Source organism: Enoplosus armatus, chromosome 15 (genome assembly GCF_043641665.1).
Source record: "Enoplosus armatus isolate fEnoArm2 chromosome 15, fEnoArm2.hap1, whole genome shotgun sequence".
NCBI lineage: Eukaryota > Metazoa > Chordata > Actinopteri > Centrarchiformes > Enoplosidae > Enoplosus > Enoplosus armatus.
Genome location: NC_092194.1, coordinates 18798606 through 18822179, shown reverse-complemented (window position 1 = coordinate 18822179; position 23574 = coordinate 18798606). Strand labels below are relative to the sequence as shown.

Sequence of the window (23574 nt, the reverse complement as noted above, 5' to 3'; positions counted from 1 at the left end):
TGTAAAGCTTCTGTATGAATTGTTCTTCAACTAATCAATTTGTTTCATCTATAAAAAGGCACGAACTTGTGAAAAATGCTCATCATAACTTCCCAGAGCCCAAGGTGACATCTTTGAATTGCTTTTTGTGCACAACCAACAGTCCAACAATCCAAAGAAATTCAGTTTACAATAACATAAAACAGAGAAAATATTCGAGAGTAGTAACTCTTGTCCAGACCAGTGGTTCCCAACCTCTGTGACCTCTTAATGTCTGAGTCAGTGTGGATGAGTTGTGAGAGGTTGAACCAAAGACACCAGAGGACATCAAAGTACCCAGTATTTCACAAAGAAATATTTTGTGTAACAGACCGACCACAGGATGAGAATCACTGGAACATTTTGAAGTACTTTGTCATCACTGACACAGCAAACAACGTGAACTCCTCAGTCTCATTCATGAGTCCACTTTCCAGAAGGGGTCAGACCACAATATGGACCTACTTCATATGTGAGAGGCCCCATACAGAGCGGTCAAGCTGAGTTCTGGTGGTGGCCTCATGGGAAGTCGTGGCCGGGGTTCAGTGTCTGGAGGCGGAGGGATGCCAGGCCGAGGCGGCGGGACGGAGACGGAGACGGGTCCTCCCTCTGCTGGGGCATCGCTGCGTCCTCACGGTGCGGGAAGCCGGTGGAGAGTCTGGATGTGAGAGAGGGGGGCACAAACACACACACACACACACACCACATGCTGTCAGGTCACTCGAGGTTACCTCCAGCCAAAACATATTCTCAACCCAGCGGTGAGACACAAGATCAATATATGATTCATCAGTTTCTCCTCAGAGCTGGTGTGATTCTGTTGCAGACATCTGGGGAGAGCGGACCAAATCTTTACCAATAATAGCATCATATCTTTCGGACTGTATTGATCACGCCTGAGGGCTGATGAGGAAAATGGAAGCTATTGTTGTGGCTATCACAGACATGAGAGAGGCAGATCTGAACGCCTCAGCTGTAAATAGACGGCTCCCTCTGCGCCTTGGATGTGACTTGTCCTCTCCTCATGGCTGCAAAAAAAGAAAAGCAATGTGGAGAAGCTCGGCACAGTGCAAGCCAATTATAACATTACTCACTGCCTTGCGCTCAATTTCCCGGGGAGGTCCCTTAAAAAACAAGACAAACCTCCCTCTCCGGTCCCGCTGACATATATTTGTTTACAACACGACAACCGCATTAACACCCTCAAGGTTCCGCATCGCCCAATGAAATCCAGGCAAACGACCCTCATCTAAACCTGCAGCGGCAAGTGCATGCAATGCTCTGGCAATAACAGGACCAGGCTCCAGTGATGCATTTATAGGTTACGTAAGGTGAATGTGTTCCTGTGAAATGAATGTTCCACACGATGCAGGATGCGGAGCCGCTGTTTGCTCCTTGTGGTATTTTTCTCATTTCTTTTTCTCCCCCCCCCCCCGCCCCCCCTCCCTGAGTGGGACCACGGCAGCTGACGCCTGCTGTAAATCATATCGCGGTAACAAAAGATGCCTTGTGTTAAATATCATTTCCACACAGCCAGCCCCGAGCGATTCTCTCATCGTTGTGCCATTAGAGTAATTCCGCAATTCAAAAAAAACAACCAAGAGGAAGAGGAGAAAAAAAACTCACCCCTTCTTTGTGGTTTATTGTCCTGTCAAGCGGGCCTCTGCGCCATCGATTCTCACTCAGTGGTCTTTTCAGATGCTAAAAGGAGGAGAGGGGGTGGTGGTGGAGGGGGTGGTGGATGGGGTAGGGTAGGGTGGGATGGAGGTGGGTAGAAGGAGGGGTGTGGGAGGGAGGGAGGGGGGGGCGCGGGTTGGGTGTGAGAAACAGACTGGGAGAGCCGATCACAACACAAAAGGTGGAGAAAAATACAAGTGAGAGGCGGCGAGGATCCAGCTTCAGCAGCGCGACTGCAGGAGACGAGACTGGCCGCCTCCTGCGCTCCGCCAGGCGGCAGACACTTCAACTGTCCGCGCACTTCAGCGTGGGGCTCTTTCACCCCCGTTACAGATGTTTCTGGTAGATTTTAATGATTATTTGCTTTTTTTTATTCCCTTAAGTCCAGAAAACTGGAAATACTTTCCCAGAGAGTTAAATCGATATTACGAGACGTGATTTGTATTGTGCCAAAAGGAGAACATTAACTATACTATACTGTTAATGGGGTGAGAGTGGGAGAAGGAGGAAAAACAGGACAGAAAGAAATCAAACCAATGGAAGAAGAACACGTTATTGCCACTTCTGCAAAGCAAACTGACACCTTCTACAGTCAGCAGCAAACTGAAGGAAAACATGGAAAATAAAATAAAAAGCAAAAGGAGACAAGACATGAATGAAGAACAAACAAAAAACCTTTTCCTAATCTTAATCCCACAAGGCTCAACTATTTATCTAAATATATTTCCCAATCTATAAAAGAAAATCTATATTTCCAGACTAACTCATTTGCCACTGTACTGAGAGAAACGAGGATTACCATGTTCATGCAAATTGTCACTGTTACAAGAAGCTTTTAAAGTTAACTTGTCCAAGACAAACCAAAAAGACAAAAAGGATGGAAATCACATCAGGCACAAAGTCAGGGCAGTAAGGAAACAAGGTCCGTCTTTAGGCTCATTTATTTTAAAAGTCCAGGAAGTATTTTTTCCAGGCAGTTATAGAAAAACAATATTTTCAGACCTTATTTGTCACTTGAGCAAAAACTGAGGATGAAAAGCCGAAAAGAAAAGAGGAAGAAGGCAGTAAAATAACAAAAAAATAACAAAGGACAAAACAAAGAGAAAAGACAAGACAGAAACCAAAAGGAGGAAAATTTCATTTTTAATCTTATTCTCACGAGGGTTCACGTTTGTTGTTGTCTGTTGTCAGGAAATTGTAGATATTCTTCCACAGCACACAAAAAAAACGATTCAATATTTCGAGACGTGCTTGTTTGCCACTGTATTGAAAGAAAAAGGAGAAAATCACCATGTGGGCTACAGCAAAGCAAATTGACATCCTCAGTAGCACCTTCCTAGTCAGCAGCACACAAGTCCAAGAGGGAGGAAGGGTGACAGAAGGAAAACGTTTTAAAAAGGACAGAGAAACAACAAAAACAACAAAAAAAGAAAGCGCGAAAGGAGAAAGGAAACTTTGGAAGGAGGAAAATGTCTTTTTTTAGGTCCAATTTTCAATGTCCAGAAAAGAAAATCCATATTTTGAGACACGGATTAGCAGAAACTGGGGAAATTACCTTGTGCCAGACTGCAGGACAAACTGTCATCTTAGCACTTTTCTAGTCGACAGCAGACTGAGTGACAGGAGGAAAAAGATGGAAAGATACAGACTAACGAGGAAAAAGACAGTAAAAGAAAAACAGAGTAAAAAGGAGAAAAGAAGGGAGCCACTGAAGAAGGACGGACAATTTAGTTTTCTAACTTTCATTCCCAAAGTGAGGGAAGTTACCATGTTCAGTAAATAGTCAGGTTCAACTACAGTCAAAACAAACTGTTCAAGAAACAGAAAGAGAACAGAAACAATAGAAACACAGAAAAACAGACAGGAACATGGCAGGAAAAGAAAAGACAGGACAATAACATGTAGGATAGAAAGACAGGAAACCAATGGAAGGAAGGAAAAAAGAAAGACGTAGAAAAGAAAAAGGACAAATGAGACATAACAGGAACAAGAGAAAACAAACTCAGTTCAGAAACTTTTGCTATTGAAATGAAATTTTTATTAACAAGTCAAACGTTAAAATACAAAATACACCTCCCCTCGATGAGAAAAAAAACTGTCAAAAACAACTTAATCAAACCAAGTTACTTGTAAGAAACTTAACATTGACCCCCGCCCCTCCATCCTTCAGCCCCTCAGAGGCTTCACTTTGCTGCCTGCTGGGCCTGACGGCGAAGCAGCACGTAGATTTTCTCCTTTATCCAGTCCTTATTGTACGGCTGGTACGTCTGTGTGTCGGCGCGGTACCTGAAGCAGCACGAAAAAATGACATTCAGTTTCAAATTTCTCGTAGGCATGGCTGCCCTGGATGTTCAGTCCCTCTTGATGCACAGTTTGCACGCAGGACGTCAATTTATTTAAAAAAACAACCGAATGAGACACTTTCCTTCTCAATTTCTCTGTTTGCTTGTCGTCAGTCAAGTTCCACTACTGGGAGAGAGAAAGGCACCATGGCTGGGCTCAAGGGCACTTAAGCAGAGTGGTTGCTTGTATACACAGGGGCTTGAACCCCCCACTTCAAGTTTCATCTGCTCTTACAGGTTATTCGCAGCGGTGTGCTCTACATCTCTGCAAAGCTTAACTGCTTAGCTTTCTGCACTCACTAACAAGGACCGCCTTGACAACGAGTTACAAAGGGTTTTATCCTAATACATACACATTTGAAGAAAGAAGAATGAATGAATAAGGGTAAAAACAACAAGGTGGAAATATGAGAGGCTGAAATCTTTAGAAACTACTCATACCTAAAAATGTGCGTATTAAATCAAATCACCATCATCATCATCATCAAAAGATGTCCTTGTAGGGCTGTTTAATGAGTAGTATACATGTTTTGGTGGCCTTGTGATGGACATATGAAAATACAAACAAAGCACACCTCCTGATGACTGATCAGAAAAATAAAAAGATGCCAACAGATAGCGGATGAACTGAAGAGAGACGAACAACAGGGCAGTGTTCTCTCATGTGGTTTCATCGTCAAAAAATATTTAGGTTCTAAATAATTACATGAAAGCTTTTTGGCCGGGAGAGGTTAATCTATCTAAATATGACAATCAGGTGTTCCTGTATCCCTGGACGACAAATGCAGATTCCCACGGGGGATTATGGTTTTAAGGGATTCAGCCCATTTCCCCAAACTGGTCCCTCCCCACCAACAACTCACTATGGAGTAACTCCAGTAACTCTAGAGGGAGGGTGTAAATAAACAGGTAGAAATGTGGGACACACGGGCCAAGCTCTCCCATTAGCAGGAAACAGCAGTTGCCATGGATACAGATAAAAACACAGTTCACCCTACAGTTGTGTTATGTGCCACTTCCCCGCAAACATCTAAACAATGAGCTTGTGCTGCAAAATAAACTGTGTAGATTGGATCATTTTAAAAACTGATGCATGCATATAGAATATTTTTATTATTATTTATTATTTTATTATATCAGTAGTGTAGTAGTGGCTACACATATCATGTATAGTGATGTATCATGAAGTATTGAGAGCTAACTTTAATTTGAATGGTGTTTCCGCCAGTTTAAGGCATGGGTGCTTCTGTTGAGGAGCACTGGAGAACCATAATGCTGTCGGAGGATTTTAAAGTGCACTTCTACTCCTGACGAACTGGTTTGGGACGGCCCACAATATGGTGAACCCTCCACATGGAAGTGCAGACAGAGGCAGAGACAATAAACCTCCCATAAGACAGAATTTTGCTTATTGCTTTGTTGCCTATAAATGAATCAATCACAGCACAAGAGGGAATTTCACTAAACATTGTGCTTCTATACAAAATGTCTCTAACAGTTATTTTGTGTTCAACATCTTCATGGACTCCCCTCAAAATACAAAAGCCTCTGGGACACTACTTAAAATTACAACACATGTAGTATGAACAACATACTGTATCTGTGCATACTTGTGGAGTCCAACCAAAGTCTTGTATTACAATCACATCAGATTGAGAGTCGCCTCATTTAAAAATCACTAATGTCATGAGTTTGTTTCCTCGTCAAACTTACACCAAACAGCTGAGGTCAGCCAGGTCATCGATGAAATCAAACAGCTGGCTGATGTCGTATGTTATCGAAGGACTGTTGGGGTTCATTCTTTTCAAATGTTCCTCGTACATTTTACACACGCCTGTGCAGAAGACAGAGGGTACAGTGCATTACGCTCCTGGATGTAAAACATGTTAACCCAATCACCAACATTAATTAGAGAAAAAAGACAAATAAGATGCAAAACAATGACAAAACATTTTCCTATTGACTGGACAGGGATTTGGTAAACTGTCTGACAAATGTAGTCCCTACCTACATAGTTTCATTTCTATATCTCGGGCCAATCAGACCACAATAAACACTATTTGAGTACTCAACTTAAAAATCTATGATCTGGCATATTTCAGTGAAGACAATGGGTATAACAGATGCTGCATATCAATCTTTCATAATTTAAGTGTTACTGTCATATTTCATGTGCTTTACAGCAGCACACCAAAATCTTACAATTACTACTATTAATAGTTCATAGAAAAATAACGATTAGAATAATTTAGAAATTATGACCATGCTACATGCATATTTAATAATTACTTAATATAATAATGTAGCTGGTGGAGGGTTTTATTTGTACTGTCTTACTCAGAAGAACCATCATTTCCTCATGCAAGTATACACGAGTTGCATACATTTTACAGATTGCGACTTTTACGGAAAGGTAGCTCTTATTTAGTGTTGCAGTGGCAGGACATGCAGCAAAAGTCCTGAAGGACGCAGGGAGAACATCTACGTGGAAGCCAAAGAGGAGTGGAAATGTCACGACAAGTCACTGTATGAGTGCACTAGTCCTTCAGAAGAACCGGGCACAAACACACCATCAGCTTACCTTCCATACACTCGTTGACAGATTCATAGTCAGCGTATGTCCTTCCCTCTGGCCTCTTGGTGGGCTGCACCAGCAGGATGGTGTGAGACTGAAAAACCAGACACATGTTGTTAAAACTGTGGTTTAAGTATTCATTTCAACATCTTGGTAAAACAATAATCCGGAGTAGCCAAAAAACATCTATTCTGAGTGTGCTGAATTAATGAACCACTGTTGCGTTACATATTCAAACATATACATACGTGCAAGCTTTGCTCCACAATATATAAATGTAAACTGAATATGATAAGATTTTAGGGGCTGTTTGTACAGACTAACTGTTCTTTATTCACTGCTTTGATCACTGGTGGTAAATTAATCCAATGACGGAAAATTGTCACGATGTTTAAGGTCTTAAAGAGGTAAAGTCGCAGCTAATTAGACTTATTTCGCCGTGATTTCGTTCATTTAACGCGTAGCTATATTTGTAGAAGATAATAGTCTGTAGATATTAAACAAAAAAATCCGTATTTTCTCTGCATGTTCAAAGATTCAAAGACTAGCTAAGTAAACAGACGCACATCTGAGACTCAAGTCTTTCAGTGAGTTAGCTGTGTTAGCCAACATTGACTTTAAGCGATAAGAAAGTAGCAGCTAACTAACAATGTACCAATAGCTATTGGTAAGCAGTAAATCTGAGCTTTATTAGCCCGAGTCAGTCAGTGTGGTTCACTGCAGCTGCTCAACTGCCAACCGCCATTCATGCTAACTTTAGCAGAGAGCTTGCAGCCTTACTAAACACCTGCTTAATGAAATAAAACGATAAAATCGACACATTTCGTTGACTACTAGTGGTCTCACGTGCATACATAAAACATATATACTCTAAACATTGTATCACGACGTACTAACCATGTTTTTAATCGGTTTTTAGTATGAGTCGACTTTCTTGGATCCTTGCTTCTTCTCGGGACGAGTTGACCTTTAACACCGGAAGAACAACTCACCTATTTTATTTTCCAACGGTTCTGTTTTTTGTTGCTAACTGGAGACTGTTGTCGGTTTAAAAGCTAATATTGGCTCGACAAGATCCGATGCATGCTAGTTTGATTTATTTTTACCACCAATATTATTATAGCGTAAACAAAACAACAAAAAGTCCAAACAAATCTGGAACAACGTTTTGATCCCGAACGCTCCCTGAAGGCGTGCGAGCAGGAAGTAGTTTACACCAGCGGCCGGATGTTCTGTGAGAAGACAGGAACAACAAAGAAGAGAAAGTGCCCGGGTTTTAAACCTACTTGAGAACACATTAGAACACCAAATCAAGGAAATTAACAATTGTTTACAGTAGGTAAGTTTAATTATTTCAAGCCTGCTGTTCAGTAACTATATTTTGTTTGAGCTACGGAAGTTATGTACCGTTAGCCACCCAGCGCGGCCGCTGCCTGCTCTGCCGTTATGACATTATTGGCTAACTAGCCTTTTTAGCCGTTCGCTAATGATTAAATACATCTATTTGTAATGAAGACAGTTAGATAATTAACGTTACCGCCCACTAGCTTCTGAATAAGTACCAAGTAACGGTGGCAATAAGTCGTATTTAGCCTTCAGCAGTTCAACAAATAATTAATTATTATTTTACCGGCGTTTAATCAGTAACGTGAATGTTACATCCCCACTGGAGGTAATGGTTAAGAATCTCGCTTTTGTCATTCTGATGTCCATAGGATGGTATACTTTAGCACCATGATGAACGTTATTAATGTAGTTGCTTGCATCTTTGTTATTTCCTAGTCTACCTTTTATATACAGTGTAGTTGTTAATACTCATAGAAAGAGTTACTGGTCACTGTAATCATTCCTCCTGTTCATACTGGGTGTGAAGTGATTCCTTCTCAGTGTAACTCCAATGTAAGAGCTGGGAGACGAGACCCGCACTTTTTGTTTTGTGCAAAAATGCATTTTAAAGTTCAGCCAAAGCCAATATTAGTCTTCAGCAGTGGGCACCTCCCAAAGTTATTGTCTTTTTAGTACAAAATTCCCTCTTTGTGTTACTATCCCTCCACTGGAGCCCATCAAGGGAACACTGTCTGGTGAAACACAAAGAGGGAATTTTGGGAGATATCCAGCCCAATAATGTCAGCTTTAGCTGGTCTTTAAAATGCAAGAACAAGTGTGGATTATGGAGTCACATTAGGAAGGGATCGCTTTATGACCATTATGTGGGTATTAATTTAAGATAGTAACTCAAATGTTTTATGTTTTAATTATCAGTGGATCGTTAGGAAGAAATGTGAACCTATCCTTTAACGTGACGGATGAACACAGATTGGTGACAGTGTGACAGATTAACATGGATTATCACCATTAGACGTTTACTTTTTTTTGTATCTAATATTAGTGTAATTTTTTGTAACAATAACACAGCTTTTAGAAAAACTCCAGAATAAGATGTGCGCTCTATGTGTTTTTTGGGTTTTGTAAATCACTGTCAAGTCAATTTCAAATCACAAATTTGCCTCACAGGGCTTTACAATCTGTACAACATATGACACCTTGTGTATTTACAACCAACTTGGTTCCATGTTGTCACTGATAGACCTTTTATTGTTCTCATTTTATATGCCACACACTGAAAATGTCCTCTTTCATCAGGGCAAAAGAATTTGGGTTGCATGTGAGGACAAGTGTCTGCCGAGCCAACCATGGCGAACAATGCAGAGGATATTGAAAACAACATGGTCAGTATAAAAGAATGCGTCACAGTTGCTCTAACATTATTTCTTTATCTCTGTCCGTGTTGATGTATTGGGTAATGATTACCCAACAGTTTTAGTTGTGTGCTCTCCAGTGTTTCAGTCAGTGATGAAAGAGTCATCTGTTTATTTGTCAGTTTGTGACGCCACGCACTGTGGGAGAGTTTGAGTCTGATAACTTTGATAACTCATAAGGAAAGAGGTCTTTGAACACTAAGATTAGGAACATTAGGAACGTGAGCATCAGCTTGCTACCTTCTTGTTAGCATTTGGCTCATACTGTAAATACATGTGTGGCCTACCTAGCCAAGTCAAGAACTCAAAGACCCCCTTTACTGTCATAGTCCACTTATCAACTCGACAAATGTTTTGTTTACCCCATAACAGTTGTGCGTGTACATTACAACAACATTTCTTGGTCTTGGAGAGCTACAAAACATGTCATTTCTGTCTTGAACGGCATATTATGGTCAGCCAGATTATCAATGAGCTCAGACAGCTGAGTCAGGCCAGTATGGCAAGAAGAAGTTTTTAAAACACATTTTGGTATACTACTACAGTATTGCAACTCCACAAAGTAACTGGTTAGTTTAAGACAAATCAGTTAAGAAGTCTGTATCTTTTGTGTCCTTGGGTCCGACGTTGGCCCTATTCCCAGGCCTGAGAAACAATGTGGTGTACCACACAGTGAGGTCATTTTGTACAGCAGCTTGTTTAAGAGCTGTGGCAGCTTTCATTATTCAGAGCAGTGTCTAGAGCTGCCTCCTGTCTTCATTTCTGTGTACCTGAGATTGCTTCATGTCTGGGTTGCCGCATGTCTTGACTCGCCTGGCAGCCTGGCAGTTTTAGTTCACCCAGTTTCCTTGATTTGGCTTTTTATTTTGTCCTGATGGGACAGATCCTCGGGGTGAGTGAGAACGAGCGCAGAGTTGTTATACTTGGAGGAACTGGTCTAGTGAGTGTGAACGTGCCAGTTAAGCTCCGAAGTGCAAACATGGACGGCCTGATAACAGTTTGCAGTAGTGTTTGTCCAATTTGTTTTGCCAATAAAAACAAAACGCTTGAGTTGGTGTTTCATATGATATCATGATGGTCTTGTTGATCCAGAACTTTAACAGAAAGATAGATTTGGACTATTTATGTGACAAATTCTGGGGTCAGACAAAATCTCTGGTTTCTCAAGCTCACATGGCCTCTAAACATAGAATTTAAAGACAAGATTGAAACCTTGAACCACAGTGTCCCAGCTTTGAGTCTGGTGCCCGTTTCACAAAAGTGAGTACTGCAAGTCGCAAATTGTGGCAGCATCACGTGTCACAAATGATTGTTGTTTGCTAAATCTGCGAGTCCTACAAGGCTCTTGCATGCTGGTCCATGAGTAGCAAGTATGGCTTTTGCTTTGAGTAGTGAAACTTGAATAAATGGGAGAAACCAATGATCTTTTGTTGCAAATCACAGCATGCAAATATGGTGAAATTGGCCCCTGGCTGGGTAATTTTTCTTGCATGCCATTCCTTATCTCTCACCAATCATTTCCTGTCATCTCCATATTATCGACTCTTAAATAAAAACATTAAATGTTAATAGGTCACAGTAGGGAGTGTACTTTGTAAACTGTATGTCTTAGACTGTTGGTCCATCAAGATATCCTACATTATTCATAATTTATCACTTGGTGTGGCTGTATTGGACCACACCTAGATGGAAGATTTGATAAACATGCATGTTCTTGCTGAATCTGAGAAATCCTTGAGCTGTTTCTGCTGTTCTCACTGTTCTTTTGATCTTATTAATGTCTGTATGTACAAATAAGTTATTATAGAAATATGCTACTTAAACTGTCCCTATGCAACTATTGTACAAATTCCTGTTTTTTGAGTTTACTTAGAAAATAAAGTGACTCTTCTCCCATACCCAAAGGACCAACAGGAGACCAATGTGGCCCCTGAAGTCACCCAGCAGCCACAGGAGGCTGCGGTGACCAGAGCACGGTCCAGAGGAGGCTCAGGAGCTGGTGGAGGAGGAGGAGGTGATGGTGGAGGTGGAGGTGGAAATGGAAGTGGACCGGAGCAGAACGGACAGGCCCCCGCCGCTCGGCCTCCACGCGTGGTGGAGGCTGAGGAGGACGAGGACGAAGAGTTGACCTTGAAATACGGGGCCAAGCACGTCATCATGCTGTTTGTTCCCGTGACCCTCTGCATGGTGGTTGTCGTGGCAACCATAAAGTCCGTCAGCTTCTACACCCAGAATGACGGGCAGAGATTGTGAGTGTTGTAACTCTTATCAGACAGAGAAACAAGATCCAAAGCTCATCAGGTCAAGTGTTTGAATGAAACGCAACATGGCCGCAGTGCCACTAGGTGGAGTTAATGCAATGTATATCATACCTACATAGTTTGAATACCTAGACAGTACTGTAATTGCATAAGATCATTAAGGCAGAGTTTGAATCTGGCTCAGGGAACATAAACCTAACATTTTATATCTTTAGCTCTTATCCAGACCAGAAGAATCACAGTGAAAGCCACTCCACACAGACAATATATGACAATATATTTATTATGCATTTTATTCTGTGCTGTTTGACTGAGATGTGTCCTTTTAAAATGTCACCCCCAGGATCTACACACCATTCCCTGAAGACACAGACACAGTAGGACAGAGAGCCCTCAACTCCATCCTGAACGCCACCATCATGATCACTGTGATCATCGTCATGACTTTGGTGCTGGTGCTGTTATACAAGTACCGCTGCTACAAGGTACATGCTACAACTTGTCACACTGCATCACACATGCTATAGTCCAATTCAGACCTGAGATGAGTGATATAATAGTGTTTGTTTGGGTTTTTTTCATAGCAAACATACTATTAAAATGGGTTAATTCCATTTAGGTGTGCTAGTTCCAACCCCCTGTCCTCCCCTGTTCTTTCTGCATGCTGGCACACTGTCATGGCTTACTGAGACACTTCATTGTAACAAAGCTGTCGTTAAAGTTATTAGTTCCACTTGTGATTTTCCTGTCATGTCAAACTGTCAGCTGTAAGAATGGTGTGTTACAGATTAGTGCAGAAATCAATCAGGCACAGTCTGTGAGCAGTCCTGAGAGCGGGTTAATCAGGCAAAATGAGTGGAAACACCTGTAGGGGCTTTAAATAATGGCAGTTTGATTCTCAGCATTTAATGATTTAAACTCGTTGAACTCAACTATGCAGGTGGGGCTGAGCACATCAGGACAATGGATTTTCATGTTGTCCAAACTCTATGCCCTCTTTTGTAACCCCACCCGACCTGGTTGTCCAGGTAGTTTAAAACAAACACTAGTAAAAAGTATTTGCAGGTACTGATCTGTCGAAACAGCGTTGTACATTAAATCCCATGACTGTGATCTTTGCCTCCGCAGGTGATCCAAGGCTGGCTCTTCCTCTCATCCCTCCTCCTGCTGTTCTTCTTCTCCTACATCTACCTCAAGTGAGCCAACATTTGATCTCATTTCATGAGGTTCCCGTACGTTCTCCTGAATGTCAAGATGTCTAATTCTTTGTGATGGTGGATGCAAGTCTTTCCTGGTCATGTCTCTGCTCTGTCCAAACAGAGAGGTTTTCAAGACCTACAACGTGGCCATGGACTACTTCACCCTGGCGATAATAATTTGGAACTTCGGAGTGGTGGGCATGATGTGTATTCACTGGAAAGGACCGCTGCGGCTCCAGCAGGCCTACCTCATCATGATCAGCGCCCTCATGGCCCTGGTTTTCATCAAGTACCTGCCAGAGTGGACCGCCTGGCTCATATTAGCCGTTATATCTGTCTACGGTAAATCCTCCTCTCTTATGCTCTGACATCTTTACCTTTATCCAACCTTTTGAAGATGTTATTTTGTGCGTCGACGTTCAGTCATCTGGTTCCTTTTAGTGCTTGAGGAGAAAAAAGGGAAAATTAAAACGTGTAATCTAACTTTCTTTCTAAAATGTCAGTTCAAAATTCAGATTTGATGCACAGAATCTTTTTTTTATTACAGAAAAGGCAACTAAGGAAAAGAAAATTTGCACTTCAATATTTTCTACAATCAACTTGTTAACAAGCACAAAACTTTTAACATAATCATTCAAATTCAAATTTGTTGTGAGGATTGTTTTTCTGTCTGCGGGAGATAAAGCTGAAAGCTGAATTTAAGAACGCCACCGTGCCTGTTTTTCCTTACCTGTGAAGGAGCAGTAAATAATTAATATACTTTCCAAAACACTTTATTGGTCAATATAATGGACAATAAGTTTGCAGAGGTTCAGTTGCTGCCATGGTGTGTAAATGCAGCACAATCAACAGCTTGTTTGAATTGTTTAGTCTTGAAGACGGTGCACACAGGCCTTCAGGGTCAAAGACAGAGGATCTCCAATCTATTCAAATTATGTTGCATTACCAAGAGTTTCTAGTTAGTGTGGCCTATTTCTGTTGTTTAGTTCCTTTCCTCAAGAAGAAATGTTTAACTGGCAACTTGAGTTTAGTGGAAAGAGATATTAGATCAGTCTAGAGTGATTCTCGCATACTCAGACATTTAGTGCGCTTGTTTCATTAAACTCTTTAGAGAAGAAAGACAGATTTAGAAGGGATCAGACCTGTAGACCGGCTCTCTTCTCTGCCTCTTGTTATCTCAGATGTCATGTCAGGGTGCTGTTTATGGTCTCTCACAGAGCCCTCTGTTTGGTGGCTAACATCTGGCCTCTTTCTTCTTCTCCTCTCTCAGATCTGTTAGCGGTGCTCTGTCCCAAAGGGCCTCTGAGGATCCTGGTGGAGACGGCTCAGGAGAGGAACGAGCCCATCTTTCCAGCCCTCATCTACTCCTGTAAGACAGACCGTGATTATAGACATACTTTTATTAACATTCTATTGTAAGAAAACAACCAATTTTAAGACGCATTGAAGCTAAAAAGTGCCACTTCGACTTCTTTCAGTGCTTCTGTTTCAACTAATTTTAGTACTTCAAACCATACAAATACACGTCAAAAGCTGCAAACAATCAACATTAAGACTTTTAATGGTTTAATGATTAGTGGAAGCTTGTAACACAAATGTTGACAGCGTATTATTTTGACTCTCTGACTTCTTCCCCAGCTACAATGGTGTGGCTAGTCAACATGGCCGACACTGACCGGCCAAAGAGGAACTCGACAGAAGCAGCGTCACCTCAACAAGAGGCTCATGAAGGTGAGAGCGGGGTGTCAAAGTGTTTCATCTGGCGGTTTACCTTTCAAGCAGCGCGCTTGTTGTTCAGTCTGACTGATATCTCTTGTCTGCAGCCGTGGCGTCCCCGGCTCCATCCAGTCTGTCACAGGACGACGGGGGCTTCACCTCCACCTGGGTCAACCAGCAGGAGCACCAGCTGGGGCCGATGCAGTCCACCGAGGACACCAGACGGGAGATCCAGGAGATGCCCTCCACTCGTCCTCCTGTTGACGACGACGACGACGAGGAGAGTGAGTGCTGACAGCCCAGTATTTAACATTTTGGTCATTTATCTGACATTTGAATTCTATTTTTCAGCTTTATTTTAGTAATTTGTTGAAGTTATTGATGTCAGTGAAGCTTCAGTGCAGTAGTCCAGTTTAAGCAGCTCTTTAAAACGCATCATGTCTCTCTTAACAATTCTACAGAGCGATGGTTAATGAAAAATTCATTTCAACACTACACACTGTCTTTGTCTGATTTATTAAATAGCTTGGTATAGAACCCTTGGATTATTATTTGGTAATAGAAGCCATTTTGTTTCACATGGGTTTTATATTGATATAGTTTTATCACAGTAGATTAATAAAAACATGCTTTAAGGTTTTGTAACCTATAAAAGGGCGGAATACTAAACCAGAGTTAGGCCTTGGACCATCAACAATATCTTAATTATAGAAATTGATCCAATTAATTGAATTCTTAAATGTGCATTAATTGATTGTTTTGGCCACTTATGACGCAGTGCAACAGGCTGTACACACAACACTGACATATTATCACACACACAGAGCAACATTAGCATTCATTTAAAGTCTTATTTGTGTCCATCTGATCCTTTTAGCTCAGTTTTTGAGGAAAATATCCGGTTCTTCAGCTGCTAAACGCTCCACTTTGATCATCGGCTTATGGCTAACTGTGAGCAGGTTGTGTACAGCAGGTTTTTAGAGCTGTTTCACTGAAAACAGCTGGCTGCTGATGAGCGCAGTGAGAGTGAACCAAAACAGTAAAAGTGTGAGCTGTAAACAATCAAGTTTAAAAAAAACGCTAAAATGCTCCTTAGAGCTGAGAGAAACTGCAGAGTCAGGAGATATTCTCTGGGACTGTCAGATATTGTTATACCGTCAAATCCAAGGGTAGCACTACATTATGATCGTTTTAGATTTACCTCCCAGCACTAATATGAGGCCGAGCTCTGTAATTCAAACTCGTGAATTCCCAGATTGTGTGACTGCCTCCTCTCAGTGTGTAATCATCATCTTTCAGTTCCCTCTTCTCCGAACACATAAAACCTCTTGGGAATGTTTTTATGTGTTCTCTTTTCTCGTATGTGAATGCGCCTACATGTTTGGCTGCAGACTGTTTTTAGTCAGAGCAGATTAGGAAGCGATTATTCATGGCAATTGCTAGGTTTCATGTCCGTACTATTTGGGGGCCTGCGCCCTTTCTAACTTAAAGCCTCAGTAAATATGGGGTCGGAGCTCTTGTTTGTACAGTAATTACAACTGAGAAAAGATTTCTATGGGGGTTGGAGGGCGTGGGGCTGAAGCGAATACAGTGTTTGAATTGACTCCACCCTGAATGTGGTGTCCTCCTGTGTTCTCAGGGGGCGTCAAGCTCGGGCTCGGAGACTTCATCTTCTACAGCATGCTGGTGGGAAAGGCCTCGGCCACAGCCAGCGGCGACTGGAACACCACGCTCGCCTGCTTCGTAGCCATCCTCATTGTGAGTGACCACAGCTGCTTATTTTGGTGTCAAGCTTGAGTCGCCGCAACCTCGTCTCTGTCTCTCGGCACACTATCTAACCCCACTTTACGTGAACCACTTGATTGTATAACAGGCGGTGTTTTTCCCCTTCATAGTTCATTTTGTTTGGTACGCAATCTCCCAATGTGCTATTTCCTCTGTGTTTTATTTTGTCTGCCTCTGTCGCCGCAGGGCTTGTGTCTGACCCTCCTCCTCCTCGCCATCTTCAAGAAAGCGCTCCCCGCTCTGCCCATCTCCATTTTTTTCGGCCTGGTCTTCTACTTCGCCACAGACAACTTGGTACAGCCCTTCATGGACAAGCTGGCGCTACACCAGTTCTACATTTAGCAGGACGCTGCCCCGATAACCCTCACCCACATAGCCCTCCGGCCAACAACACGAGAGCGGTCCCTTCACAGCCGGGGAACAAAGGGTGATGCCGGGGCCCCTCCCGCCCCCACATCCCCTCCTAAGAACTCATGATGACGGAACACAAGTTTTTGTTCTGCCTTTTTTTTCCCGGCGCCAAGACAGCTGTTCTTAAAATGTTTTATTTCTGTTTTAAACCAAGAAGTGACATTTCTCGCTCGACTTGGGACCTCATCATCTTCAAATTGCCGATCACCGGTCTCAGGCTCAATCCAAACCAGGAGAAGTTAGTGGGAATATTTTATTTATCCAGGGAAGCTTTACAGGAGCTCATCTGCTCCTTTTCAGCAGCGCCCTGCTTCACATCTGCACACATTCATACCTGGGGAGCACAACCACAGTCTTCTACATCCGGGGCTTTACAGTAGGTGCCTTGCTCAGGGACACCTCGGCGGTAGCTGTTGAGCGAAGGGAGACGGTTCCATTAAATCTCCCTTCAAAGACTTTCATAAAACATCTTCATTTTTATGACATGTGAGCTACCACCGCCCCCAAAAGTAAACCCAAGATTAAAAAGCCTTCATTGATTAATGGACACTCTATGATGATATTGATAATAGATGGTAAATGTGTAGTTTGATTGTGTATGAGCTGTCAGTCACCAGATGTGCTTTCCTCACCGCTGTTAAGAATGGTTAAGATGTGTTTTTCTTTCCCACTTTAGACACACGAAAACCAAAAGCTCTGAATCCGGAGCAATTCACACCCAGAAAGATTTACACTGAACGGACGTTTTGAACATGTGAATCTTTCTCATGAGGAAAAGTAGAATTAATTGTCTCTAGAATTTAAATATGAGTGTAATTGTGACACTGACTCATCAGAGATGTCACCATGTTTCTGCCCTTAATTTGACCTTAAATCACATTTGAATTCACAGCCTGCAGAGGGAGGAAAGTTCACACACACTGACACACTCACACCTAAGACTTGCCTGCCATGTCAGTCACGTACTGTCAGCCACTGAGCAGTTCTGCTTCAGCAGTCGGAGGTTCAGTGCCTTGCTCAAGGGCGTTTCAGTAATAGTAGTTGTTGTTGTTATTGTTGTTGTGGGACAGAAATGTGCTTTTCATTCTCTTCCCTGACTGAGATTTGATTTTTGATTTTTCAACCTGTCCAGGGATTGTAACCTGTGATCATCTGGTCACAAACTCTGAACCTTTAGGCTATAGCTGCCCTCATGACGCTCGCCTGGTGCTGTCTGGAACTATGCTACATCAAACACTAAAATTATTTCGATTATACACAGATACAGTTGTGTGTGTGTGTTTTTTCTTTTTTTAAAGATATGCAGAAGAGAAACTTTGTACTTTTTGAAACATGAGAGTAAATGCTAACAGGGTTCCTACACAGATCAGGACAATCTGGGAAAGTGTGAAAACAAACAAAACCTTCGACAGAAACTATTGAGGAAAAAACACTCAGTCCTGATGAATGAGGGGGTTGTAGCTGTAGTTTTAATTTGATGCTTGAACATTTTTGGAAAACATAATCTCCTGTTACCAACTGGCTATTTTAATCAAGTTAAAAACAAACCAAAAAGTTTAAATCAAGGTAAAAACATAACAGGCTAGTGTGAAATATTGAGATGTGTATGAACCCAAACTCTCTGGCTTCTCAAATATGAGATAATGACTGATGGAGGAGGACAAGCTGCACTGATTGCTCTTTTGTTGTTGCACTCAAGTTTCATGCTTGCAGAGAAGAAACCAAGAGGGAACAATATAGTAATATTTGTTTCTTAGTCTCCTTTTTTTCCTTCCCTTTTTGTTTTAAGGGAATATGTTGGGTTACTGGCTTTTTTTTCTGTCCTCCACATGCGTGTGTTATGCAAGGTTATTCAATTCAGATTTTGTTTTTTAATAAATAATTAAACTTAAAATACTCTGTTTTGTTTATTGAGTCTGACACGTTTTTGTTTATTGAGACTGTTATTTTTTCTCCGCCTGTGTGGCCAGCGTGCACCACAATATAGCACAAGTGGTAATCTTGGTTTTATTTTTTGACTCTTTGATGAGTCTTTGATGCCAAGTGGTGACTGTGCTGCTGTTTTTGCTCTTTTGCAGTCAGTTAAACTGTCAATCCAAAGTTTGGGTATGTCCAGAGAGCGCGGTTAACCCCCCCGTCCACACATGAACATCAAGGCTACTGAAAATCAACATCTATGAAAAGAGTAACGCCTGAGTCGCATGGCAAGGTGCTGGCGATGGTTTTAACACACAAGACATCAACAATGCAGAGGTAGGTCTTGATCATGCATGTACATCTAAGTATTTAGATCCTTTACTTAAGTAAAAGTATTCTAAGTTCTGTGTTCAAAATTCTACTGAAGTAAAAGAAGGTAAATATTATTAGCAAAATAGGATAGTATCAAAAGTAAAAGTATATCAGTATACGATATATTATTCGATTATTACCACCGATGCACAATCTTGTAAACAGCATTATAATTTTAATTATTTTATAAACTGTGTATGATTTGCAAAGTAACTAATAGCTGTCAAATGTGGTGGAGTAAAAAGTACACTGTTTCAATGTACAGTACAATGCTGAATGTCGTGCAGTACCAGTATAAAATAGCAGGAAATGGAAATACTCAAGTAAGGTACAAGTACCTCAAACTATACTTAAGTACAGTACTTGAGTAAAAGCTGCGTGAGGTTTTACTTCTGCAAAACCCCCCCCCCCACACACACACACACACACACACAGAGGTCAAAGGTCGGTGTCATCTCCCACGGAGCGCTTTTTATCTCAACACTGTTACAAAATACTTTTGTCTGTCCTGCATCATCTGCACTGATTTCCAGCGAACAAACCCTCCGGGGAATTGACGCAAAGCATTTCTGCAGACGGTGGGAACATTGTGGAAATTCCTCGGCGTGCTGGTACATTGGCATCCCGCGCTCGCCGTCCCCTGATGCCAGCTGGCCGACGGGCGCAGTTGGCACGTTGCCTGGAGCGCTGGACGCATTAGCTGTCACCATGGGGACCGTTTGGCCTCGCTGGCCGGGACAGTGGCACAGTATGGCAGAATGTTTAGCCTCATACTGTGACTTACCTAACGAGCCCTCAGCGAGGCCTCATTCTGGCATGTGAATCCTGCAGCTCGGCTGGTGAACAACTACAGAGTTAATTCCATAAGGCTTCTCTTGCACCTTTTCCAGACACCTGTTCTGTTCAGATTAGGTTACACCAAGCACTTGAAGCTGTTCGGGCTTCTTTCCCAGAAAAGATTAAGACTTGTTTTTTCCCCAATGATGAAGAATCCCCACTGAAAGAAATTTGAATCTTCTGTTTCTGTTTTGTTTCTCTCCTTGCGGATGTTAAATTAGACGTCACATTTCTTTGTAGGCATTTAAGCTTGTTCACTGACAAGAGGATGAGACTAAAGCGTTAACTGAGGCAATCTGTCAATCACTTTCATCCTCTGTATGGAATTAAGCAGGAGACGGTGTGGCTGTGTGTAACACCTATGTGCGTTAGAGGTTTCCCAGGATAGCTCTGCTAAGGGGATTATTGTGCACGGAGCGATGTGTGCTCCATGTGAGACGTGGAGAAACTGAGGATTAGACTTCAATAATCGCTCTAGACCGGCAACAAGCGCAGACAATCAACAACCCACGAGAAAGAAGACGAAGCTCAGACACGAAGAACAAAAACCCTGTAAAGGTGAATAAAAACGTTTCAGAGATGTCTAAGGACAAGCTGGAGAGCCTGGTGAAGCACATGGAGGAGACGCTCTCGGAGATGGAGCAGCTGAAGGTGCACTGCGGGAAGCAGAGCGAGGAGCTGAACCAGCTGGTGGTGGAGCTCCGGAGAGAGAACCAGGAGCTGGTGGAGAAATACAACCAGCTCGCTGTGGAGATGAAGGAGGCCAAGGAGATTATAGACCAGCTACAGGACACAAAATATGCATTTAATGCAAAGGAGAGGCAGGCGCAGAAGCTCAGCCGGCAGCTCTGAAGGCCCACGAGGAGGATGGAAACACGACCGTAGGTGGATGTTACCTGGGTGTACTGAAAAGTCCTGGAGGAAAACAAGAGTGGACAAGGAAGATGGAAAAAAACTGCTTGTTGCAGAAGTTTTCTAAATACTGGGTGGGCATGAATGCTAAACTGGGCACAGCTGTTTTCTTTAACGTATAGAAAGTGTGTTTTTTTCTGTCTGCATATGTGTACATTTTAGGTTTGGAGGGGATGGATGTAAAGCTCAGTAATTTGAATGTTAACTTAAATCCTTGTGGCTTAGGGCTCCTTTTACAGCCATGGCTAGACTTAATGACCAGGAATCAAAACTGGAGGTCTGTAAGAAATGTGCATGTGGAAAATGTGGAGTTTTACAAAAGTGGGCAAAGATTGTGCTCAAGGCATTGTGCTCATTAGGTGTCTATAATTAAAACAAGAACATGCCTGGAAGCTAGCGCGCACTGCCCCTGTAAATATTTTAGTCAACAACAGCCATTGGATATTATTTTTAGTTGTTCAGTGACCAGAAGAAGTGGGTGGTCATCTATGTTTGGTCTTTGTAGAGTCAAAGTGCTAAAAATACCTGATTATCCCTTCCTGCCCTCAACCTTGTGAGACGGGAGACTTCAACGTGCCTCCCTCCACGCTGGGTCAAAAGACATAAAATAACTGAAAAGAAAGAAGCAAATGTGGCTTAATGTGTATTATTCATGTCCCCCAATAAAGTATTGCGAATGTTCAGTACGTTTGAATCCTGAGAACATTTCTGAAACGGACAATCATGGCTTTTTGCATCATGTACAACTGAATAAAGACTAAAGTTGGGGTTTTTATTAAACCTGAATCTGGTATTAAATGTGCTCATCTGAATCCTTTTGAATGCCTTTTCAAATATATTTGGGTTAAATATCTTAATATTCAAGAACTAAAATTTAAAAAATAATTCAAAGAACTCAAACAAGCAATAAGTAAACATTTTATTTGCTCTGTTGCCGAGAGTTAGATGAAAAGACTGACACCGCTCTCGTCTCTGTACGCTAAATATGAAGCTACAGCTAGCAGTTGGTTAGCTTACCTTAGCCTAATGGGAACAGGAAAACAGCTAGCAAACAGCTCTGGCTAAAGCTAACATAATAATCCAGTATTTCACAAAAGCAAAAATTAGAGAAAAGTCAGAAAAATACTTAATACGTAATAATTATCCTGGGACCCACTGGGTGGTTCAGTCCTGCATGTTGGGAACCAGTTCATAACACCAGTCCAATTATTTCCAACCTCAACAACAATAGAATAAGACGATGAGTGACTCAAATGATTTGACAGTAACTCTGCACGTCAATAGATGTATTTCTGGTGGTACACTCATAGATACACACTCATCAACAAAGGGAAACTCTGCCCTGATGATGGCGACAGAGGAAAGGTAATCAGGTAACCAAAGACAGCAGGTTTCTTCTTTCCTTTCCATTTTGGCTGAAAAGTTCAGGGTTCAAAGTTTATTCTTGACCTTGGAGACACATCAAGTCTTTTCTCAGTTTTACATTTCTGCAAGAGGTCAAATATTTATCCCATTATCTCCTGACATTTCCATACAACAGTGGTAGAAAGTAACTTTGTGCATTTAAGTACTGTAATTATGTACAAATTTGAGGTACTTTACATTTTATGCCACTTTACTTCACTACAGTTCATGGGTAAATATTGTAATTTTTACTCTACTACATTTATCTACTTTACAATTTTAAAAACATATGATCAGTTAATAAAATATGATGCATTGTTATAGATTACACTAACCAACAGTATATAAAACATATATATATATATACATATACATATAACAATAGCTTCACTTCAACCAGCTACAACATCAAAATGTTACATTTTTCTGCATTGAGTACTTTTACTTTAGATACTTTACTTTAACAACATTTTCAATCCAGTACTTTGACTGTAACAGTGTATTTTTACAGTGTGGTATTGCTGCTTTTAGTTACGTGAAGGATTGGAGTACTTTTACCACTGCCTCATACTAGTAGTGATTGTGCAGTGTACAGAAATTATATTGTACATGTGCTGCAAACCACTTGGATTGTACTGCACAAGCTGTTTGGACAAACTGGCTTTCTGGGAACTATAAATAAATGACAAGTTGACTTTCTTTACGAGAAGCTTAAGATGAGACTGCAGGAGGTAAAACGCATCAGACACAGTTTGATGGTCCATTGAACTTAAGTGGTGTTTTGGTTTGAACTTTCCTTCCCTTTAGAAAGGTTATGGTTACCTGTGAAGTGCTTTGATTTTAAACATTTATACTGGTGCCTGCTGTGAGTCATTCAGTCCGGCCTAAACATGGAAAAAGATCCTTCGGTGGAACCAGATAAACAAACATGTGGCCTGAATGGGTTTTGGGGGCGTTGAAACTGTTTGTTCATATGTGAAGGAAAAAAATGGCTGTCCAGCTGTTTCACGCACCCTTTCTGAATGAATCCCACACACATACACAAAAACATCAAAGATTTAAACAGTAGAAAGTTAGCTCAAAACAAGTACACATTACACCCAAGATGTATTTTTATGTGAGCCCACAACTACATAACTCGGCACAGTGTTTGATTTTAGAGGCCAGTTGGGATGTTTAGTAAAACCTCACCCCCAAAAGAGAAGAGAGGGGAGGGGAGGGGAGGGGTAGAGGTAAAATCTTTTTGGGAAACATATATTGGCAGATCTTTAAACATAGCTTTGGTAGTGGTCGTGGCGGTTTCCTCTTTAAAACCCAAAATGATCACTTTTCCATGTTGCTTTGATGCAGTTTGAACATGTTCAGGGTGATTTAGCAATTTAACTGTCA

At 41.6% G+C, this 23574-nt stretch overlaps 2 protein-coding genes across 2 annotated transcripts; one reads left to right on the top strand and one right to left on the bottom strand.

Moving 5' to 3' along the window:
* Window positions 1-3716: 3716 nt before the first annotated feature.
* Window positions 3717-7612, bottom strand: LOC139297984 (enhancer of rudimentary homolog). Its single transcript, XM_070920801.1, has 4 exons — window positions 7510-7612; window positions 6619-6706; window positions 5751-5871; window positions 3717-3981 (listed from the first exon to the last, which is right to left on the bottom strand). Exons 1-4 carry the CDS (start codon window positions 7510-7512, stop codon window positions 3879-3881), a joined length of 315 nt encoding a protein of 104 aa, XP_070776902.1. The 5' UTR covers window positions 7513-7612; the 3' UTR covers window positions 3717-3878.
* Window positions 7613-7871: 259 nt separating this feature from the next.
* psen1 (presenilin 1) lies at window positions 7872-16787 on the top strand. Its single transcript, XM_070920501.1, has 11 exons — window positions 7872-7947; window positions 9256-9341; window positions 11277-11620; window positions 11976-12117; window positions 12761-12828; window positions 12953-13173; window positions 14102-14200; window positions 14470-14562; window positions 14655-14831; window positions 16187-16305; window positions 16519-16787. Exons 2-11 carry the CDS (start codon window positions 9306-9308, stop codon window positions 16672-16674), a joined length of 1455 nt encoding a protein of 484 aa, XP_070776602.1. The 5' UTR covers window positions 7872-7947; window positions 9256-9305; the 3' UTR covers window positions 16675-16787.
* Window positions 16788-23574: the final 6787 nt, after the last annotated feature.